This window comes from Cololabis saira, chromosome 6 (assembly GCF_033807715.1).
Source record: "Cololabis saira isolate AMF1-May2022 chromosome 6, fColSai1.1, whole genome shotgun sequence".
NCBI lineage: Eukaryota > Metazoa > Chordata > Actinopteri > Beloniformes > Belonidae > Cololabis > Cololabis saira.
This window is the reverse complement of record NC_084592.1, coordinates 10,435,516-10,453,923: the sequence shown is the minus strand read 5'-3', so window position 1 is coordinate 10,453,923 and position 18,408 is coordinate 10,435,516. Positions and strand designations below refer to the sequence as shown.

General features: G+C 44.3%; 1 protein-coding gene across 12 annotated transcripts in view; it reads right to left on the bottom strand.

Moving 5' to 3' along the window:
• The window catches only part of caska (calcium/calmodulin-dependent serine protein kinase a), a 146,713-nt gene that overhangs the window by 79,279 nt on the left and 49,026 nt on the right, over positions 1-18,408 (bottom strand). For all 12 annotated transcript variants that reach the window (XM_061723248.1, XM_061723249.1, XM_061723253.1 and 9 more), the window contains exons 2-3: positions 12,793-12,905; positions 611-716 (exon numbers count right to left, since the gene is read on the bottom strand). In XM_061723248.1, the coding sequence (XP_061579232.1) occupies positions 611-716; positions 12,793-12,905 (219 nt within the window). The remainder of the gene's footprint in view (positions 1-610; positions 717-12,792; positions 12,906-18,408) is intronic.

Genomic DNA, 18,408 nt, shown 5'->3' with positions numbered 1-18,408 from the left:
TGGGATCTACCGTGTGCAGTAGTGTGGCACAAAAAGGTCCCAAAACCGTGAACAATCCCTTTAAAAGGGAGCTCACTTGCATTTCCTTGAAAGTTTTCTCTCTTTGCAACGAGCTGTGTGATGAAGCGGCGCACGAGGCCCGAGCGTTTGCCTGTTCAGTGATAACGGAATTACACGATAAAGGAATTAGTTCTGGAAGAGGCGGAAAGATGGAGATACAGAACTGGTGGGGAAGAGCTCCGGGGGAAGCGCGCCTTTTAGAAAAAGCTCTGAAATCTTAATCTCATCTTCTTCCCTCCACATATATGGCGCGGCACCCTCCTCTTCCCTTTTGCTCATCCCAACCCCGTTCTCGGGCAACACGCTTCCTCGTATCAGAGATGATTACATAAAACCGCTGCAGGCTTCACTCCTTCGCCGTCCTGCTGTTTTCATGCTTTCCATCATCTCAGACCTTTCATTTGCCCTGCTGTTTGTCCTCGTCCACCAACATCTCTCCAGAAATTTGCATTCTCACGAGGATTCTGCGACGTCCTACAGGTGTGATCTTTTTCCTTCCTCCCACCCGCCGCCACGCGTTCTGTGGACGAGGCCGAGACGGGTTTCTTACAATTCGAACACCATGTAGAGCATCCCATCCGAGCTGTAGGTCTCCAGCAGCTCCACGATGTGAGGGTGCTTGAGCATGTGGCAGATGCTGGCCTCCCTCTTCAGATCTGAAAGCACAGAGAGAAACACAAAGACACGGGCTGTTTATTCGGGCTGCAAGACGAGCGAGGGGTTCTACACGATATTCATATTGTCTTCATCTTTGTAACACAAATTCTGTTGTTATGGAATGGCATAAGATATTCAGCCAATTAGTGGATCAGCATCCAGAAATTGCTTACCCCACCTTTAAATGGCTGTAAAAGGAAGAACAAGATGGTACGTCAAACCTTGAACTATTGCAACCCGCATGTTTAATTCACACTTGTGCTGATTTGGAAGGGATGCGAGAGATTATTAAGCAAATAGATGCATGTGCATAATAATGACATGTTAAATTACAGCGTGGAACAGAATTATGCACATATTTGCATATCAATATGTCTATACCGTTAATGTGCAGAGAAAAGGTGATTATTTCCTGCTGGTTTTCACCTAAATGTTAGAAACAGGTGGGTGTAACATGCAAACCTCCCAGCATCCTCTCCTCTTCCTCCTCCCTGTGCAGGACGGATTGTTTTTCTTGCTGTTTTTGGAGCAGCAGCTACAATGGACGCTCAATAAGACGACTAATTGTGCTCATTAAAGAGCTGCTACCATCATTCCTTTCCAGCAACGCCTCCCTGGATATGGAAATTCAAAGCCGCATTAGCGCAGCGGCAACAGCCTACAAACATACTTAGCAGGAGGATGTTCTGTAATATTGAGGTTCAAACCGGCAGGAAGATAGAAGTTTACAAAGACGTTTCATTCTCGCTCTGTAACAGGCGGCTGGCAGACGCTGGCCGACTCATCGCAGCCAGATTAAACAACTGGAAATGTAACATCAACAGTGTTGGAGACAAACCCTGATCATCCATCCATCCGTCTGTCTTCTACCGCTTATCCCGGGGCCGTAGCCTAAGCAGGGAAGCCCAGACTTCCCTCTCCATCAGTCACTTCCTCCAGCTCGTCCTGGGGGATCCCGAGTCATGCCCATGCATGTTGGGAAACATTGTCCCTGCAGCGAGTCCTGGGCTTTCCCCGGGGATAAATACTGATATATAGTCCATGGGCCAGACCAGATATCAGCACCACTCAAGGTGATCAAATTTACTTATGATTTTTGAAAAGATCCATGTCTGTAGATGATATTCTGGTCTGATAACCTTCCTGAGTGGCAGCTGGATCATAGTTATCAGCTCATGAAGTTAAAACCCCCTTTAGGTTAATTGATTATTCTAAATTGGGTATATTATACATTTCCTGAATCCTTATGGTCCTGTGAGTATTCACATTTTTGTATTTTTTGTATTTTGTGTCTCTAATGTTTATAAAACTAAGCTGATTCTTTATCTCATTTTTACGTTCTTTTACGTTGTGTATTTGCATGACAAAAACCAGTTTGTGACATTATGGCTGTTATAGTTTCATAGGAGCCTAATGATGCTCTTCTAGTTTAAGGCTCACAATGACCTGTAACAATGATATAGTAGGGGTATATTATACATTTCCTGAATCCGTATGCTCCTATGAGTATTCCAGTTTTTGTATTTTGTGTCTCTGTTGTTCCTAGTTGACACAGGGCTAAAAGATAGTACATCATGTGGCGAAAATTGTGTAAAAATGTGTGTTGTTTATAGTTTAAAGAGCTGCAGTGACCTCTATGTTGGTCAGAAAGATTCACATCTTAGCTTCAATGAATGCTTAGAAGGCCCCCTTTAAAATGATACCGAACACAATATTGTGAAACATTGACAGATTTCCTGTACATGAGTCTAAACCAGGATATGCAGCAGCATCTAAAATGTAATTTTCTGAAGGGGCTGGGTAACTACATGAGCTGATAACTCTGATCCAGCTGCCACTCAGGAAGGATTATCATACCAGAATATCATCTATAGACATGGATCTTTTCACAAATCATAAGTAAGTTTGGTCACCTTGAGTGGTACTGACAAGTGAGATTTTGGGCTCTGGCCCATGGACTAATACCCGGGAGAGCATCCTCCCTCATGACGGCATCGATCACTCTTCTCCACTGGCTAAGACTGCTCATAACTGCAGAATGCCAGACGACTTTCTACCAGTCTGTACCTCATAGAAATGGCACAAGGACCCTCTAAAATGATCTTCTATTGAAACGTGGAACTGATTCCAGCATGAGACAACAACACATTTGCCTCTGAACCTGAGAAGATCCCTCTGGCTCCACTGACGAGTCTTCCCACCACGTGTTTTAGAACAAATCCTAGCTTTCTCCGACTTTTCACTAAACCCTTTCAGATGATCCTGCACTCTTGAGCATAGCTGTTAGAAATGGAGAATGCACGGTGCAGCGTGAGGAGCGCGCTGGTGAAAGACTGTGATGATGACTCATCTGCAGGAGTGTGTCACATGCAAAGTGGTAACAAGTCTGCTTTCTTTTGCTTCAACTGCAGTTCATTTTTATCCATCCCATTAGTTTACACCCTGGCGCTGCACCCTAACAACCAGCATCTACCCCTTTAATTGGTTCCTAATGAGCAGGAGGTTTAATGGAGCAGGTTACACGGGCTGAAAAGAACAATGCGGGTTGGTTGTTTTAGAGGAATCGCTGGGGACAAAAGATAGACGGAGGGGGAAAAAACACTAGAACATACAAAGCCGTGCCTCTGAGGAGACGGCAAGCAAGGAAAAAAAAAACTAGCACTTCCTTTTGTAAAGGAGAGTACAGAGGAAGAGATAACTAGATATCGTTCGATGGAAACAGATTTGTGATGACAGCTGATGTGCACAGGGACGAGAAAAAAGGAGAAGATTTGACAAATGCACATTCTGTCACCGTCTCTCTGAGGGGAAAAAAAGGAAAAATGCTCTGTCATGTAAAGCAGGATGAATAGAGCATGAATGAGAGGTTTGGGCATCTACAAAACTGCAGCATACCAGAGGATTACAAAACCTTTAAATCAAATTTGTCGACACGGAGGCTGCTGAAAGGCTACAGTACAATAGAGCACTGCAGCACAACGTCAATAATCTGTGACTACCGCACCTCAGACAGCTCTCTGCAGCCTTTTCCTACATCGGCCACAAACCAAAAGAGAAAAAAACAACAACAACAATCATAAAAACAGCTCAATTCGACCAGAAGCTGTTCCACAAAACTGCAAACCTCAGGCTCGGTGGGAAATGAACCTCTCGCAGGATTTGAATTAAACTGCCATCCCAGTTTCTATCAGGAAAGCAAGAAATTATTCCACCTTTTACCTTGTATGAATGAATGTTGATTAAAACAGTGGATAACATGTTGGCCGTAACCGAGGAATACGTTGCCTTTAGAAACGCCGGAGGCCAAAACAAAGACGATAATCTTAGTTATAGAAGACATCGCAATTATAACTTAGCAGGAAGCTGGTAAGAAACTGCTGATAGGCTCCGACCAGCAATACTGATACTAGTAGAGATTAATAGGTTGACAAATATATCATATGCACATCTCTAATTTGTTTTTGATGGGTCGATAACCGTGAGTGACGGTTTGTCCGTTGCTTTCACGACAGGATGCGTTGTTTGCTAATATCAGCTCCAAAAGGTCAACTCGTCTCTGCTCCCCACAGAAACAGGTTTCAACATTGATTGACAAGCAGCAGGGATTTTCCTCCATGTGAACATCTATCCCTCCTATCTGCCTGTCATCCTCCCATTCAATCTGTCCATCCATCCTTTGATCCGCTCACTCACGCCTGGCAGCGTCGGAGGGGGCTCTTAGGGCTGAAGCCGGCCAGAAAGCAGATCTTTTACAAAACATTTTCTGCATGAAAAGACTCCCAATCAATTAACTGAAACTGCATCATCAAGTGCACTTAACTGTATTACCCGTCTCCGGCAGAGAGACGCGCCACAGCTAAACTAGTGCAGTAAGCGGCATACTGGAGTCCACCGCATCACCAGACACTTCTCTGGCTGCAGCTGCTGCAGGTGATTTATAGACGCCAGGACTGAGGAGAAAAACGAGGGGCTGAGTTGATATTTCTGCAAAGATGCGATATGGCAGACACACACACACATCCACACACTCCTATGAAAGACAGTGAATGCCTCCTATGTTGTCCTGCCGTGCGTGCAGTGTGACATTTAATTAAGCCCCGAGCTGGAGCTACGCAGCACGTGCGCTGCTGTGAGCATCAGCTCCAACATTTAACGAATCCTCTGAGGACGGAGAGCAAGGCGTCACTCAGCATCACCGCGATGCTAATGCAGCTAAAGCTGGGATAAGTGGTTACCTCGAGGGCATCGCGGCCCGCGACTTTACTGACACGTAGGGAGTTGGCCCATTGCATCCATCGCAGGTAACTCCTACTGCAGATTATAAAAGATACCTAATCAAATGTGACGTGAATTACCGAAACCGTTTCAGCGAGCTATCAAAGCGCAGCCTCGGGGAGGCCACGGAAATTGCTTCTGTGTTGGTTGGAGTGATTAAAGTCTGGAGAAAAGGTATTGATGATCTGGCAGAGTTGTGCATTAATATGTAACATCCAACCAGGGCGGTGCCTGTGTACTCAAATCAGGAAAATAATCAATAAAGCTTTTTAAAGCCCAACAGATTGTTTCCACATGCAGTCTTGTATTCACTGTAAAAGTTTTCTTATTTTATCAAATACAAAGTAATGTTTGGCCCAAACCTACAACTTCCTTTGGCTTCGATGGATGGGTTGACACTGAGTAAGTGTGGATACCTTAAACTGAGCCACCAGACACCAACCTAACACTAATTCTGTACTTTCTTTGGGTGTTTGGGCCCAACCTGGCCCTTGCAACGCTTGTCGTGGCCCTCGGCATCGAAGCCACACAACGTTGGAAACAAGTCACTTTTTAGCACGAGCCGCCTCAGAACCAACGACAGTTCAACCTTCTCAGGAGACTGGAGACTGGTGTGTGCAATGAGGACTGTTGTGTTCAGGTTTAAAGGGGCCATAACAGCTGCATGAAACCCCATCACCAAGCAACATGAATACTGTTATGAACATCCATTCTCAGTATGAGACAGACGCAACCAAGGGGTGTGGAGATGGATGGAGGAAAGATCCTGCAAGGTTTTGTGCAGAAAGTCACTGATCATCTAACAAACTGGGGGAAGTGGCCTCAAGAATCTGCAGGATTTTGTTTTTTTTGCTTTCCCCATGACATTACCGAGCACTTATGGACTTTTCACCCCTGCTTTTGTTGGACTCTTGTTTAAGAAACGTCCCACTCTGAATAGACCGTGTCGGCTGTTGGGCCCACTTTTCCTGTCTGATGCAAAGATATGAAGGAGCAGGCGTGCAGCATGCTTCACATACCCCACATCACCTCTGGCTGGATCCCCATCGTATCTGACACGCCTCACCACACCCCGCCACTGCTGGAAACAAGGAATTCCTCAAGTTCCCACCAGAAGACAGAAATGAGCCATAAATGTCTCCTGCAGCACTATATTGTGCTGCTCCGTGACGCACTTTCACTTCATTACAAGCACTTACGCTGCAACAGAGGAACTCTATTAGGACTGAATTTACTGTATCTAGAGAAAGATGTTGTTCTCTTCCCTTAAAAAGGGGTGAAACAGTTCTGAAGTGAGTGTTCATGTTAATGAGGATGTTGTAAATAGAGAGCTGTTTCCTGGTGTAACTTTATGGTCTTTCCTGGACTGGGAGGGTTTCTTTGGTGCCCTCTAGTGTGTTTGTGTGTATGCGTGTGTGTTGCACGTCCTTTAAAATGCCATTTACTTGAGAAAAGCGCCCCAACACTAGTATTACTTGCTTAATTTACTGGAAAGAGTTGTCCACAAAAATATATCAAGCATTGAAGAAAAAAAAAAGGATTTCTTCTGCATCTTTGTATTAAAGCATCAAATTCAAAACCCGAGTTAATGACAGGAAGTCTGAAGCTGAATTTCCACCTGAGCTGGTTAAGTCGGAGCCGCCTGAATCTCTACGGCCGGCCCGCGGCCCTCAGAGCACCGCCGGGGAGCTCGTGTCATAAGTTTGCATAAGCTCTATTTACCGCGGCAGCACAAAGCTGTTGGAACCGGGCCGTTTAAGTGGATCATTTAGAGGAGGAGAAGTGAGAGGAGAGTCAGCGAGAAGGTGAATGCTGACAGGGAGAAAAGCAGCGGGACGGTGGCTGTGACAGTCGCTGTGGAGCAGACGTGGCGGGTTTCCACACAGTCGGGAGAAGAGGAGAGACATCTCCGTCCTGAAGCTGCTGATGACTCCAGATGTAGGGCTGGGGATCGATTCAAATGTCAAGAATCGATTCGATTCCGATTCTTAAGATTCAGAATCGATTATCAAGATTTGATTCGATCCGATTCCGATATTGATTTGGGTTAGTGTTATTAAAACTGTTTTTTTGAGCTGTTGCATGAATTAAATGACTGTAGTTATGGAAAATATTACTACTAGTATTATAGTGAGATTCAACAGAAAGTATTGGCAGCTAATGATGCTGTAAGGACCAATCAGCTCCCAGAATGCTGATAGAACTGCTTTCAGAAACATCATGTGGGTCAGAATTATCAAACAGATCCAGGGAGGAACCAGAGACGGATGAAATCGGTTTTATTTTTTCCCGCATTCCGTCTTTATTTGTTCCGTTTTCGGTCTATTTTGGTTTTTAATTTTTGAGCATTTGGTTTTTAGCATTTTTTGCAAATATAACCCCAAGACAGTATATAACCTAACACTTTAATGTTTTCATACCTTTAAACATATTTAAAGGAAAAAACAAGACACCAGTTATTCTCGTGTCCAACAAAATATTTGGGGATAAACAAAAAAATTACCAAAAGTTGTAAAAAAATAAAAAATAAAAAATAAAATAAAAAAAATAAATAAAATCGATCTTTAGACATATGAATCGATTTTTAGGAATTAATATGAGAATCGATTTAGAATTGGGAAATCGATTTTTTCAACACAGGCCTATCCGGAAGAGAACGAGGAAAAAGGTAACAAGAGACAAGGACGGAAATTAAGAGTTGAGGGATGTGGAGAAAGACATGGGAAGAAAGTGAAAAAAGGAGAGAGAAAGAGTGGAGGAGGCTGAGGAGTTAAGGACGCAGAGGAGGCTGAGTGGGTGATGGCACATGATGAATTTTGTTCATTCTCCAGCTTGCTTTTCTCTCATATCCCCTCAGAGGGCTGACCTATTCATCAGACAGACCTGCGGACAGGCTGAGGAGCAACAAAGTGGTGAGTGTGGGTTACTGTGTGTGTGTGGCCTCTGCTGACCAATCCATTGCCTGAGCATGAACTATCTGACCCACTTCCCCTGGTCTGAGCCCCGTGCTTGTGTTGTGTGTTCGTCAGTCTCCCCGTGTTACAGCGGCCCACTCATGTGAAACTCTTCTGATTTCTCCAGGCGTCGAAAAAATAGGGAGAATGAAAACAAATCAACAGCGAGGGCTGTTGACGGACGTCTAGCAGGGAGGAACGTGCTCTGATGGATTTCTAACATCTCAAGAGGACAGCGTGTATATAAACGAGCTGACTAAGTTGCACATGCGTGAGCAGACAGATGCCGTGTTTTCAGCACTTTTCTCGGCGTAATTGGGTCTCTCTTTTGCAGGATTACAGATGCAGGTGAGTACGAGCACCAGCCTCCTCCGTACATTGACCCAGCCCAGCCGTTAAATCCTGAAACCAAAAATAAAACTGGCCGACGTGGTGTGGACATGATTTCATCTCACAGCTGAAACTGCAACCAGCTGAAAAACGCCGACTAAACGCCGCACAACTTCAGAAGACGGGGGGAAGTAGAGAAGTGCAGGCTATTTTTATTCTGTGTGGATACAGGATGCAATGTTAATGTTTCCCAGTCGCATGCGTTCAGGGCTTTAATAAAACTCGCTCTCTTCTGACACTTTCTTGTCTGCACAACCACACGGCTCAGGTTTGAACACATACGTGGATCAAAACTCTGGCGTGCACGCTTTATTTCTGGAAGGAGCACGAAACCAGATAAAGCCACAGTGACTCAAAGTGAGCAGGGCTGTTTCTTCCCCCCCCTGACCTCCCAGCACGCAGGAAAACGAGACGTTAAGTGTCAGTCTGCACTCTTCTGAGGTTTCATGGCGGGAACGGCGCTTGTTTTGACTGCTGCGTTGGCCTAAATAAACTACAGAGGCGCTTCGACATGTCTGTGGTGCCGCTTGATCGTGAGCCGGAGATGAGTAACAAAGACCCAGGGGGGTTGAGTGGGGGGGGGGGGTGGGGGTGGTAAAGGGGCCCTTGTGTGATGTGACAGGTAAAAGCCCACGTGAGAAATGTGAATCATCTCCGGCTCAGCACACGTCTGCACGCCGTCTCGCAGCCAGCCACCTCGTATTCAACACCTCCTAACGTTGGCATTTCCAGGGGAGATGGGACTTTGCACGGCACAAATAAAACGTCTCAAGTTTGGAAATGTCATGCATGCATAATATGCGCAAATACGATTATTAGATATAAGAAGTCAGTGTGCACACATCCACTTCAGAGGGGCTGCAGGTCTTTGATCTCCTGGCAGCGCGTCTTTGCTTTGCATTGCTGCTTTTCAAAGTCAAAGATGATACAACTGCCGCCATCGGAGTATCTGTCCGCACGTGCTAGTCCGGTTTCCTCGGGCCGGTTACAGCTGCGCTGGCTTTAAAACATCATCGGTATGATTACAGTCATACACACGGGGATAAATGACCATGTTTGCTGTATCATTATTGTCTTCACTGTTATTTTAATGCAGTTAAGTCACAGCGGGAGGTAAAGTGGGAACATTTCACGTAACAGCGGGAGCCGGAGCGGCATCCCGCCGTCCTCCAAGCCCTGAAAACTCTGCAGGCCCGCAGCATCACTCCCACGCGTCTGGAGCGGCCTTTCGTTGGCAAGGTTAAACACTAGATCTTTATTGGGGGGGGAGACTTTAGGAGCCGGCCGTACGGCTGATGAAATGCAAACAGCTGGTTGAAGAGCAGGCGCGGCAATCAGCGCAGTCAAAAATGGGAGTTTAAGCCCCCGTCTTATTTTTCTTAATCTCCGGCAGCTCCTGGGGGAGCGATCCGACTCTGGAGCTGTTAAACTCTACGCTACGTTCGCCAGCTGTTGACCAACTGCGTCGCAGCCGTCGGCCACATCGCGCGGGGAGCAAAGCTGGCGTTCTCCACTAACTATGATGAAATGAAGGAGGTGATACGTGCACGCTGGAGGAGGGGAGACCTGGCTTTTTCTAACCTTTTTAATATATAACCTAACAAAGCAACCTCACACCTGGCTGGCCCTGTCATCCATCTCTCTAACCTGCATTCCTCTCCGTTTCCCTTCATAGTGTCCATCTCATCCCCCCTAATTCCACCCTTCAAATATCTATAATTCAATCTCTCCCATCCCTCCCCTCCGCGCCTCCTTCAGCCCGTGGGAGATGGTTGATAAGAGCTCTGCGTGTTTCTGTCTAGACGATGCTCAGGAGACCTTTCAGCACAACACCTGGATATAAAACAAGCCAGTGTAGCTCTGTTAAGTCTCTTAAACAACGTTAACAGCATTTACATAACTAAATACTCTTAAACGCGTTAATAAAAGCCCATAAAAGCGGGAGCTGCTGTTGCAGGAGAGAGCAAGAAACTGATTCAATTGAAATCGTAATAAATATAAACGGTGCAACGGCGGCGTTCTTGTTTCGTGAGGCGCTGCTGTGAAGGTGCCGCAGGGCCTGACGTATAATTAACCGTCCCGACGGACCGGCCCGAAGCCAGCAGGAGCTGAGGGCCCAACCGGGAGACGGCAAAACTGCGGACGTGAGAAACTGGGGGAATTAAATCCGGCTGGAGAGTGGAGGAATTTTTGTTTAAAAACTGTATCACACACGCAAACAAGGACAGGACGTCTAAGCTGCATCGACTGAATCCCCAAACGCACCGGAAGTCCTGCGAGAACAGAGCCCCCCCCACTTCACCTCTGAGCTCTGATGTATTTCAACAAAGAGAAAAATAATCATTTGGTGCTTATCAGGTTTCAAAATGAGGCAACTGCAGCACCAGATGACCAGGACGTAATACATTTACTAAAACTAGTCCAAAATGAGGTTTAGAAGGTGCAGATTCTTTAAAGAGGCTGCAACTTTAAGTGTGATTGTGTTCTTTGGTGTGTTATCAGTCTTTTACAAAACTGTTAGAGCCATTTGTACATATAAACAAAGTGATTAATAATTTGGATTTTGTAATATTTGATTTAAGTGTATGCTGAGTAATACGCAGTTCAATATCAGTTTGCAAGATGCTTGCTTAATATTAATGACTGCAGCTTTCTCATTGGTTACGTGTATATATATATATATATATATATATATTAGGGCTGGGCGATATATCGAGATTTTAATATATATCGATATATTTTCAAACGCGATATGGTACGAGACAATATCGTTTGAAAAATTTGAATTTTTTTTTTTTTTTTTTATGATTTTGATATAGCTTATTTTGTGACAAATGGACTTGAATGTTTTATTTGAGATTTGCACAAATGTTTTGTTATTTGCACAACTGTCAACTTCAGTGGAAAAGTCTGCCTGTTACTGTCTACATTGTATTAATTGCACAGTGTATTTTGATTTAATTGTTATGCAGGAAAGGGATATTTGTTTTATTTTATTCAAGAAGCATTTTTATTCTATATATGCAGGCAGTTTATTTTTATTTCATTTGTTTTATACATTTTGATATTGTGCAGACCTCTGTTAATAAAGGTTCCTGTGTGACATTTGGCACGAGGCTTTGTATTAAAACTGACTGTTTTTTTAAGAGTTTGCCTCAGAAAAAAATTAAGCTAACAGAGATGCTATGCTATAATGCTTTGGGGGAAACCCCAATTATGGCACAGAAAAAATATCGAGATATATATCGAGTATCGCCATTTAGCTAGAAAATATCGAGATATGACTTTTGGTCCATATCGCCCAGCCCTAATATATATATATATATATATATATATCACGTGATGTACGTGTATTTTGGTTTTGTGAAGCTATGGAACTGAGAGAGCACACTAGTTTTGACCGTGCTTACACGAGAATAGTCATTTGTCGCATTCTCGCACAGTTTTTGTTTTTCGTAAATTCAGTAAATTTTTGAAAGAACACGGACTGTGACGTTTCATTGAAGTACGCGTCAGCTACATGCTCGGGAACTATAGCTTAGTGTGCTTTTACCAGAAGTCAGATGGAGCCACACTTACACAAAAGTTTAAGGGCTGCATTTCGATCAGGATGAGGTCTGGACTTCAACCTTAATTACTTTCTTTCTCAGACATTCTGTTGCAGATTTGCGGGCGTGTTTTGGTTCATTGTTCAGTTTCATGACTCAAGCCGAGCCGGTAACGGCCGGGCGCCCAGCTCGTCTGGGGACCCAACAGAGCCCGGTCTTCACCTCTCCATCGCTGCGCTTCATAATAAACACGGGTCGTTTTTGTTGATATACCGTGTTTGGTTTTCTCCGAATGAAGTGCTGTGATTCATGATCCTTCGGGGAGGAGAGGCCCGCTCCTGGAAACGCTCTCATTCTGCACTGTCCTAACATTTCACGTGGTAACCGAGGCCTGCACAGTCTGACACGTGGCTCAGACATTTCTCTGAGCGCCGCCCGCGCGGTGTGACCTTGAGATGAACTTGGGACAATCAGACAATCTTCTGAATCCTGGAAGCCGACTTTAATACGCTCCACTTGCGAATAATCTCTCGGTGTAAAACGTTGACGTTGAAAATTACTTGGAAATGGACTTTTAACCCTTCTCAGACTAACAGCGCGGAAGATTTGCTCCTTAAAGACTGCTGCTAATGTCTTTCCTCTATGGCATTGTGTTATCACACACCTTAATGATCCCGATAAGGGCTGATTTTGTTTTCTTTGTAGAGGTGCTTACATTTAGGACCACTAAAAAAAGTTTTATTAGCAGTACCTGCTGTTTTTTATCCTCTTAATTCCAGAGGAATCAGCCAGGCTGAAGTCGTTTTCCTGTACTTTGCTTCTGCACTTTGAAACACACTCTTTTTTCAGAGCATACAATGAGCCGCTGACGGCAGCAGAGATGAAACGGTCTGACTGGGACCTTTTACCTTCTGTGCTGAGTCCGGGACTGGACGTGAACTGGGCCACGTCCACGATCTTGACAGCAAACTGCTGCCCCGTCTCTCTGTTGATGCATCTCCGCACCACGCTGAAGGGACCCCTGAAGGACAGAGAGAAAAGCAGCTCAATAATCACATCTTTTACATCTTGGCAGCAAGAAGTGTGACGAGGGAGATGCTCTCGTGTCAATGATTGCAAGCCGCCTCACAGAATGACATTAATCCAACAACAAGGGATTTTATCTCTGCCACATAAATGCATCAGAATTACGCTGAAAAACCAACCGGTTCATGTGCAAACAACATTTAGTCTTCTTTTTGAAGTGAGAGGAAATAAGAGCTACTATTTCCCTGCTTAAAGAGGCTAAAATGATTTATAGGAGGTGGGGGAGTGTGAAACAACACTCAAACGAGGCTGATGCCGTGGAAATATTAATAAAAGTTCCCAGTTTAGCCCCATAACAAACATGTCAGCAAGTGTTGACCTTTCCTTCCTTCCTGCTTTCCCTTTCCGCCCCGTTCCTGTCATCTCACGACCGGCCTCGTGGAAAATACTGACCTAATCGATGCACAAACTAGGCTCAAAGGCCAAATCTGACTCTTAATTTCCCTATTTGAAATGCAATAACTGTCAAACCAAAAGGAGAGGAGAAAAAAAGAAGAAGAGGAGCAAACAAATTAACAATTTGCTCTGCAGCTGATCAACTCAGTCAGAGAAGATTGAGCTGCACGGTTGAGTTTCATTGTTATGTTTGCAGAGTCCACAATGAGTCAAACCCTCTGCGGGAGTGAGTGCATCCTCCCGCCGACCCGAGAGCTGAAAAGATACTCAGAAGTTCATTCAGTGGCTTGGTTTCTAATTATCAAGTCAGCAGATTAGGGTTAAAGTGCAAAGTGCAGGAAGACATCTACATAAAGCTTCTTCTGGCTGCCACTGCATTAACAGCACCGGGCTAATAGGCTTAAACTGACCTCGACACACACACACATACACACACACACACACACACACACACACACACGAGCGTGGGATAATGTCTGGTCATATATATGTGCCAGAGAGCCAAAGTGTGAACGTGCTTTCACAGATAAATGAAGCAGATGATCGCGTTTTAGAATAGACCGGGCCAACTCTGGCAGCAGCATGCACGTAATCCCATCCATCCACTTTCTATAGCCGCTGATTCCTGGAACTCATCCCACAATGCACTGGCTGAGAGGCAGGGAAAGGGGATGACCACGGCAGGACGGACCAGCCTGATGTGTAAAATGACTGATCATCAGCGAGGGCAGCACGATTCCACTTCCTGCTGAGTTGTGCTCAAGTTACCCAACGATCGAGATGATTTTCAATAACGGGAATTATTAGGCCATGAAACAATCAGAGGCTACGCCTGCGAGTCATCAATATCTGGTGGGATTATCTGACACACGTTCTAGTTTTCTGACGGACGCTGAGTTGTAGAGAAGGACGAGCCGCAGCACCATGCACCACTCGCCACTGCTGACCTCATGAGTTCAGCTCAGAAGAAACAAGCCCCTCATTCAAAGTTAACTTCATCAAACTGAGAATAGTGCACGGTTTGGAAACCTCGGCTCCTAGAGGGCCGACCGTCTCCTCTGCCCTTCAGCCGGCGTGTCTCCACTACACTGTAGCGCCACACAAGAACCTTTGAACAAATAGCGGCGACCACCAGGTGGCGGTAATGTACATTTTTTCGCAGTTCACAGACAGCCAGCAGAAGAATGAAGAGAAGAAGAATCTATTACCAAGAAAAATCTGTATTAATTTATATTATACTAATATACTATGATTTATCCTTATATTTCATATTGCAATGTCATTTGGGCAAGTACCTTCATGAGCAACCTCAACTGTATCTTAATCCTGCAAAAACGTTTTATCAAAATGATTCCATTTTCCAATAAACTTACTAGATCCACCTCATTGTTCCAATGCCCAAGTATTCTCCCTATTTCTGCTGTAAATGTTTTTCAGATTTGTCTTTTTGTCTATCAATCCATCCACAAGCTACTTCCAACCTGTTTTCATTCTTTATTTCAATTCAATTCCCAAATTCATCACTTTAATACTAGGTCTGCAAACAATCTCCATCCCACCTTTTTCAGGACTACTTTTTCCTCAATTCTCGTTAGGTTTTTTTTAAGTTAGGTTCAGAGGTTCCTCTTTATTGGAACACCTTACCACTCAATATTAGAGAATGCTCGAGCACAAATAATTTCAAAAAACAAATCACAACTTTTTTGCTAACCCAGTTTAGCAAAGCTTAACAACTAATTTCCAGACCTTCTCTGCACATCCTCATCACATTCCTGTTTTTCTAGTAATTTAGCTTATTCTCCTTAGTTTTCCTGTTTTACATATCTCTGTAAATATTGTTTGTTTCATTATAGGAGGACCACTCGACAAGCCTTTATGGGTTTTTTTGGTTCCTCCTGCACATTTTTTTTGTTACATTGCATTTCTTTTTTATTGTTTCCTTTTCTACATACTGTTTTTCTGAATTTTTGGCGGTTGTTTATTTTTTTGTGTGCAAATAAATAAATAAATAAAAAAAGAAACACGTAAACAACTGATGCTACTAGTTTTTTTCTTTTAAATATACACCGCGGTCGTAGCGATTGAGATTAAACCCCCGCCAATGATATATTGGTGTAATATCTCTAACCGCATCCAATGTACTCGTACCAAAATGTCTGGTCCAAATGCTTAAATGATTTGTGGTCACATGATTTAAGTCACATGATTCAGCGCAGGGGTCTTCAACCCTGGCCCTCGGGACCCCCTGTCCTGCATGTTTTAGATGTGTGAAGAGAAGTTTATTGCCAAGTAGTTTAACACACACAAGGAATTTGTTGTGGTGATTGGTGCAATACAAAAGAGCAAATAATATTAAAAGAAAAAATGTACAGCAAGTTGGTTCTAAAGTGAGTAATGAGTCTGTAGGAAAAGAGATCACACCTGATTCTAATTAATGGTCGTCATCAGCTTGTCATCCAGGTCTGCACAAGTCTGTTAATGACACAGTCATTTTTATCAGGGCGCTGAAGCAGGGAAACATCTACAACATGCAGGACAGGAGACCACTGATTCAGCGTGACTGAGGGCTGAGCGTAATTTCCTGCTTTTAGAATACCCAATCCCCTGTGGGCAGAAAAACGGCCCCCCTCCTACTACAGCGCCGTTTTTTGCCCCCATAAAGGTTCCTGAAGGCCACATTAAAGGGCCGTTCCTGGCAATGGAAACGCGCGCACACGAAAAATCTACCCGGAACTCCCGCTGTGGAAACGCGCCTCTAGAGTCCAGAGACAAACATAGAAAGGATGTTGGGTTAAGTTATTGCTGTGGTAAGCAGATATCATCTGTCATCAGCTTCTTTGTTGGACTACAAGTGAAATATTTTCCAGAATACATAAACATTTTGCTATTACCTTTATTTTTTTTTTTATATTCCTGAAAGGAATTAAAAGTTATTAATTGTTTACAGACAGCCAACTCTAAAAGAAGCAAAAAGGTCATCTTGATCACGCTCCACCGAATATGAATGCATCAAAGAACTAATATTGTTCATAGACTTTATAAGAAAAAGATGGACCTTGGATCCTGTTTCCAAATTTACACCAATACTTAAATAAGTCAAAGATTTCTTAATAAGATAATTATCTCAGTCACTAAGTTCATTTTTATTTTAGAGAGCGCAGCTTTCCTTTTGTGAATTATGATCACATTTAGAGCTTTAAAGAGTCACGTTTCCACATCCAGCGCCGGCTTGATAAGTTCCAGTTTTTTTTAAAAACAAACAAGGTAGGAAAGGACTGTTAAACCCCGGCTTTAAAAGCTACACGTGATGCCACAACAACCAAACCGGCTGCGTCATATTTGATTTCTAAAAAAGAGCTGCTACATAAAAATGACCAGGCCAGTAATGTTGCCTATTCCACTTTTGAAAATAGCTTTTAAAGCAGTTAAATATATTTTTACCTTCCGGCATACCTGAGGATTATCACATTCTTATCACGCGACAGTGTGGCTGAACAGGGACGGCAGCGGGCACTGCAGCTCGCCGCAGGAGCAGCTTTAAACCGGCTAAAAAACTAAGTTAACCCCAAATTATCAACAACCAACACATGCAACCTGCAGCCGCCTGTGAATCACACCACACTCAGCACAAAACACAGGTGTGTGTGTGTGTGTGTGTGTGTGTGTGTGTGTGTGTGTGTGTGTGTGTAGCGGGGGGCGCGAGTCCTTGTGTGCACAACCTGACTGGGTGAACAGATGGTGATCACACTAAAGCTGCTTAGCACCACAAGAGTGAGGGAAGAGTTCACACTGTCCAAACACACACTTTCATTTCTACACACGCAGACAAACCTCCAGATCAGGTCTGACGTGCAGACGTCACAGCAGGTAAAAATGTGTTTTTTACACAGCTTTTAAGTTTCATGCCTGCATTCTTGCAGAAACTGCAGCATCCTGAAAAGCACTGGTTCGGTGGGCGTTAATGGCCCGGTTCAGCCTACAAAGACAGGCTTTTATTTAAGACGTGTAGTTAACCAGGGCACACTCAGGGTGAGGTGTTAAATTCCACATTTACTTACGAAAATCAATCTGTTCAGTCTGTTCATTCACTTATGCAGCGAGGAGCGATTCAGGATAAACAGCATCCTCCTCATTAAACTAAACTGTCACGCTGGTGACACTAAATTCTATATCTTGATGTTTAGTGCAAAAGATTGTCCCCGCTAAAAATGGCAGAGACTGACTAAATGATAGCTTTGCTGCGGCTTTATGAAAACACCTTTTCAACTGTGAAGTGGCAGGGTCTCCGTGGGGAAATCTACCTGTGACTGGAGGGTAACACCAGCCTGCATACAACAAAATGAGTCAACTTTCAGGAAGTCAGCAGTTTGAGCGAAGGGGGGGAAAATGCTTCAGTCTAGATTTTGCCGGAGCAGGAACGTTGGGTGGAAAAGAGCGACACATGTAAATCAAGCAAGTTCTCCGCTGCTTTGATATCAACCTCGGCGCTGCGGTGCGACTCACTTCACCTCCGACACAGACGTCTCTGCAAATGTCAGGCCTCGCTCGAGGCCGCGCTCTTCACGGGGATGAAGCGTGTTTGGAGGATCTGGGACAAACGCGGGGAGGAGAGAAGAAAGGGAGGCGAGACGGAAAGTGGAAATAGCAAGCAGCTGGAAAAAAGGAATGTTAAAAAAAAAAGAGAAAGCCCCCTGAAACTGGGAAGGATAAAAAAAAAAAAAAAGCGGAGACCAAAGAAGAGCAACTGCTAATTTAGATGACAATGTCAATGAATGTTACCTACATCTGTCGACTGGATGAAAGGAAGCGTGAACATCAGAAACTGGACAGGAGGTGACAAAAGGAGGCAGTTTGACGGAGAGAATAATTTGAGGGCTCGTGGGGGTGGAGGGGGCGGCTTTGAAGGGCAGACAGCTCGAGTGGCGGATATGGGCGTCTTGGAGCAACGCGGCTGCACGCTGCCTTTGAAACGGCCTCGGCTGCACACAGCTGCAGGAGCGAACACGCTCTGAATAGAAGTCAGCTGCAGATGGGCTGCTCCA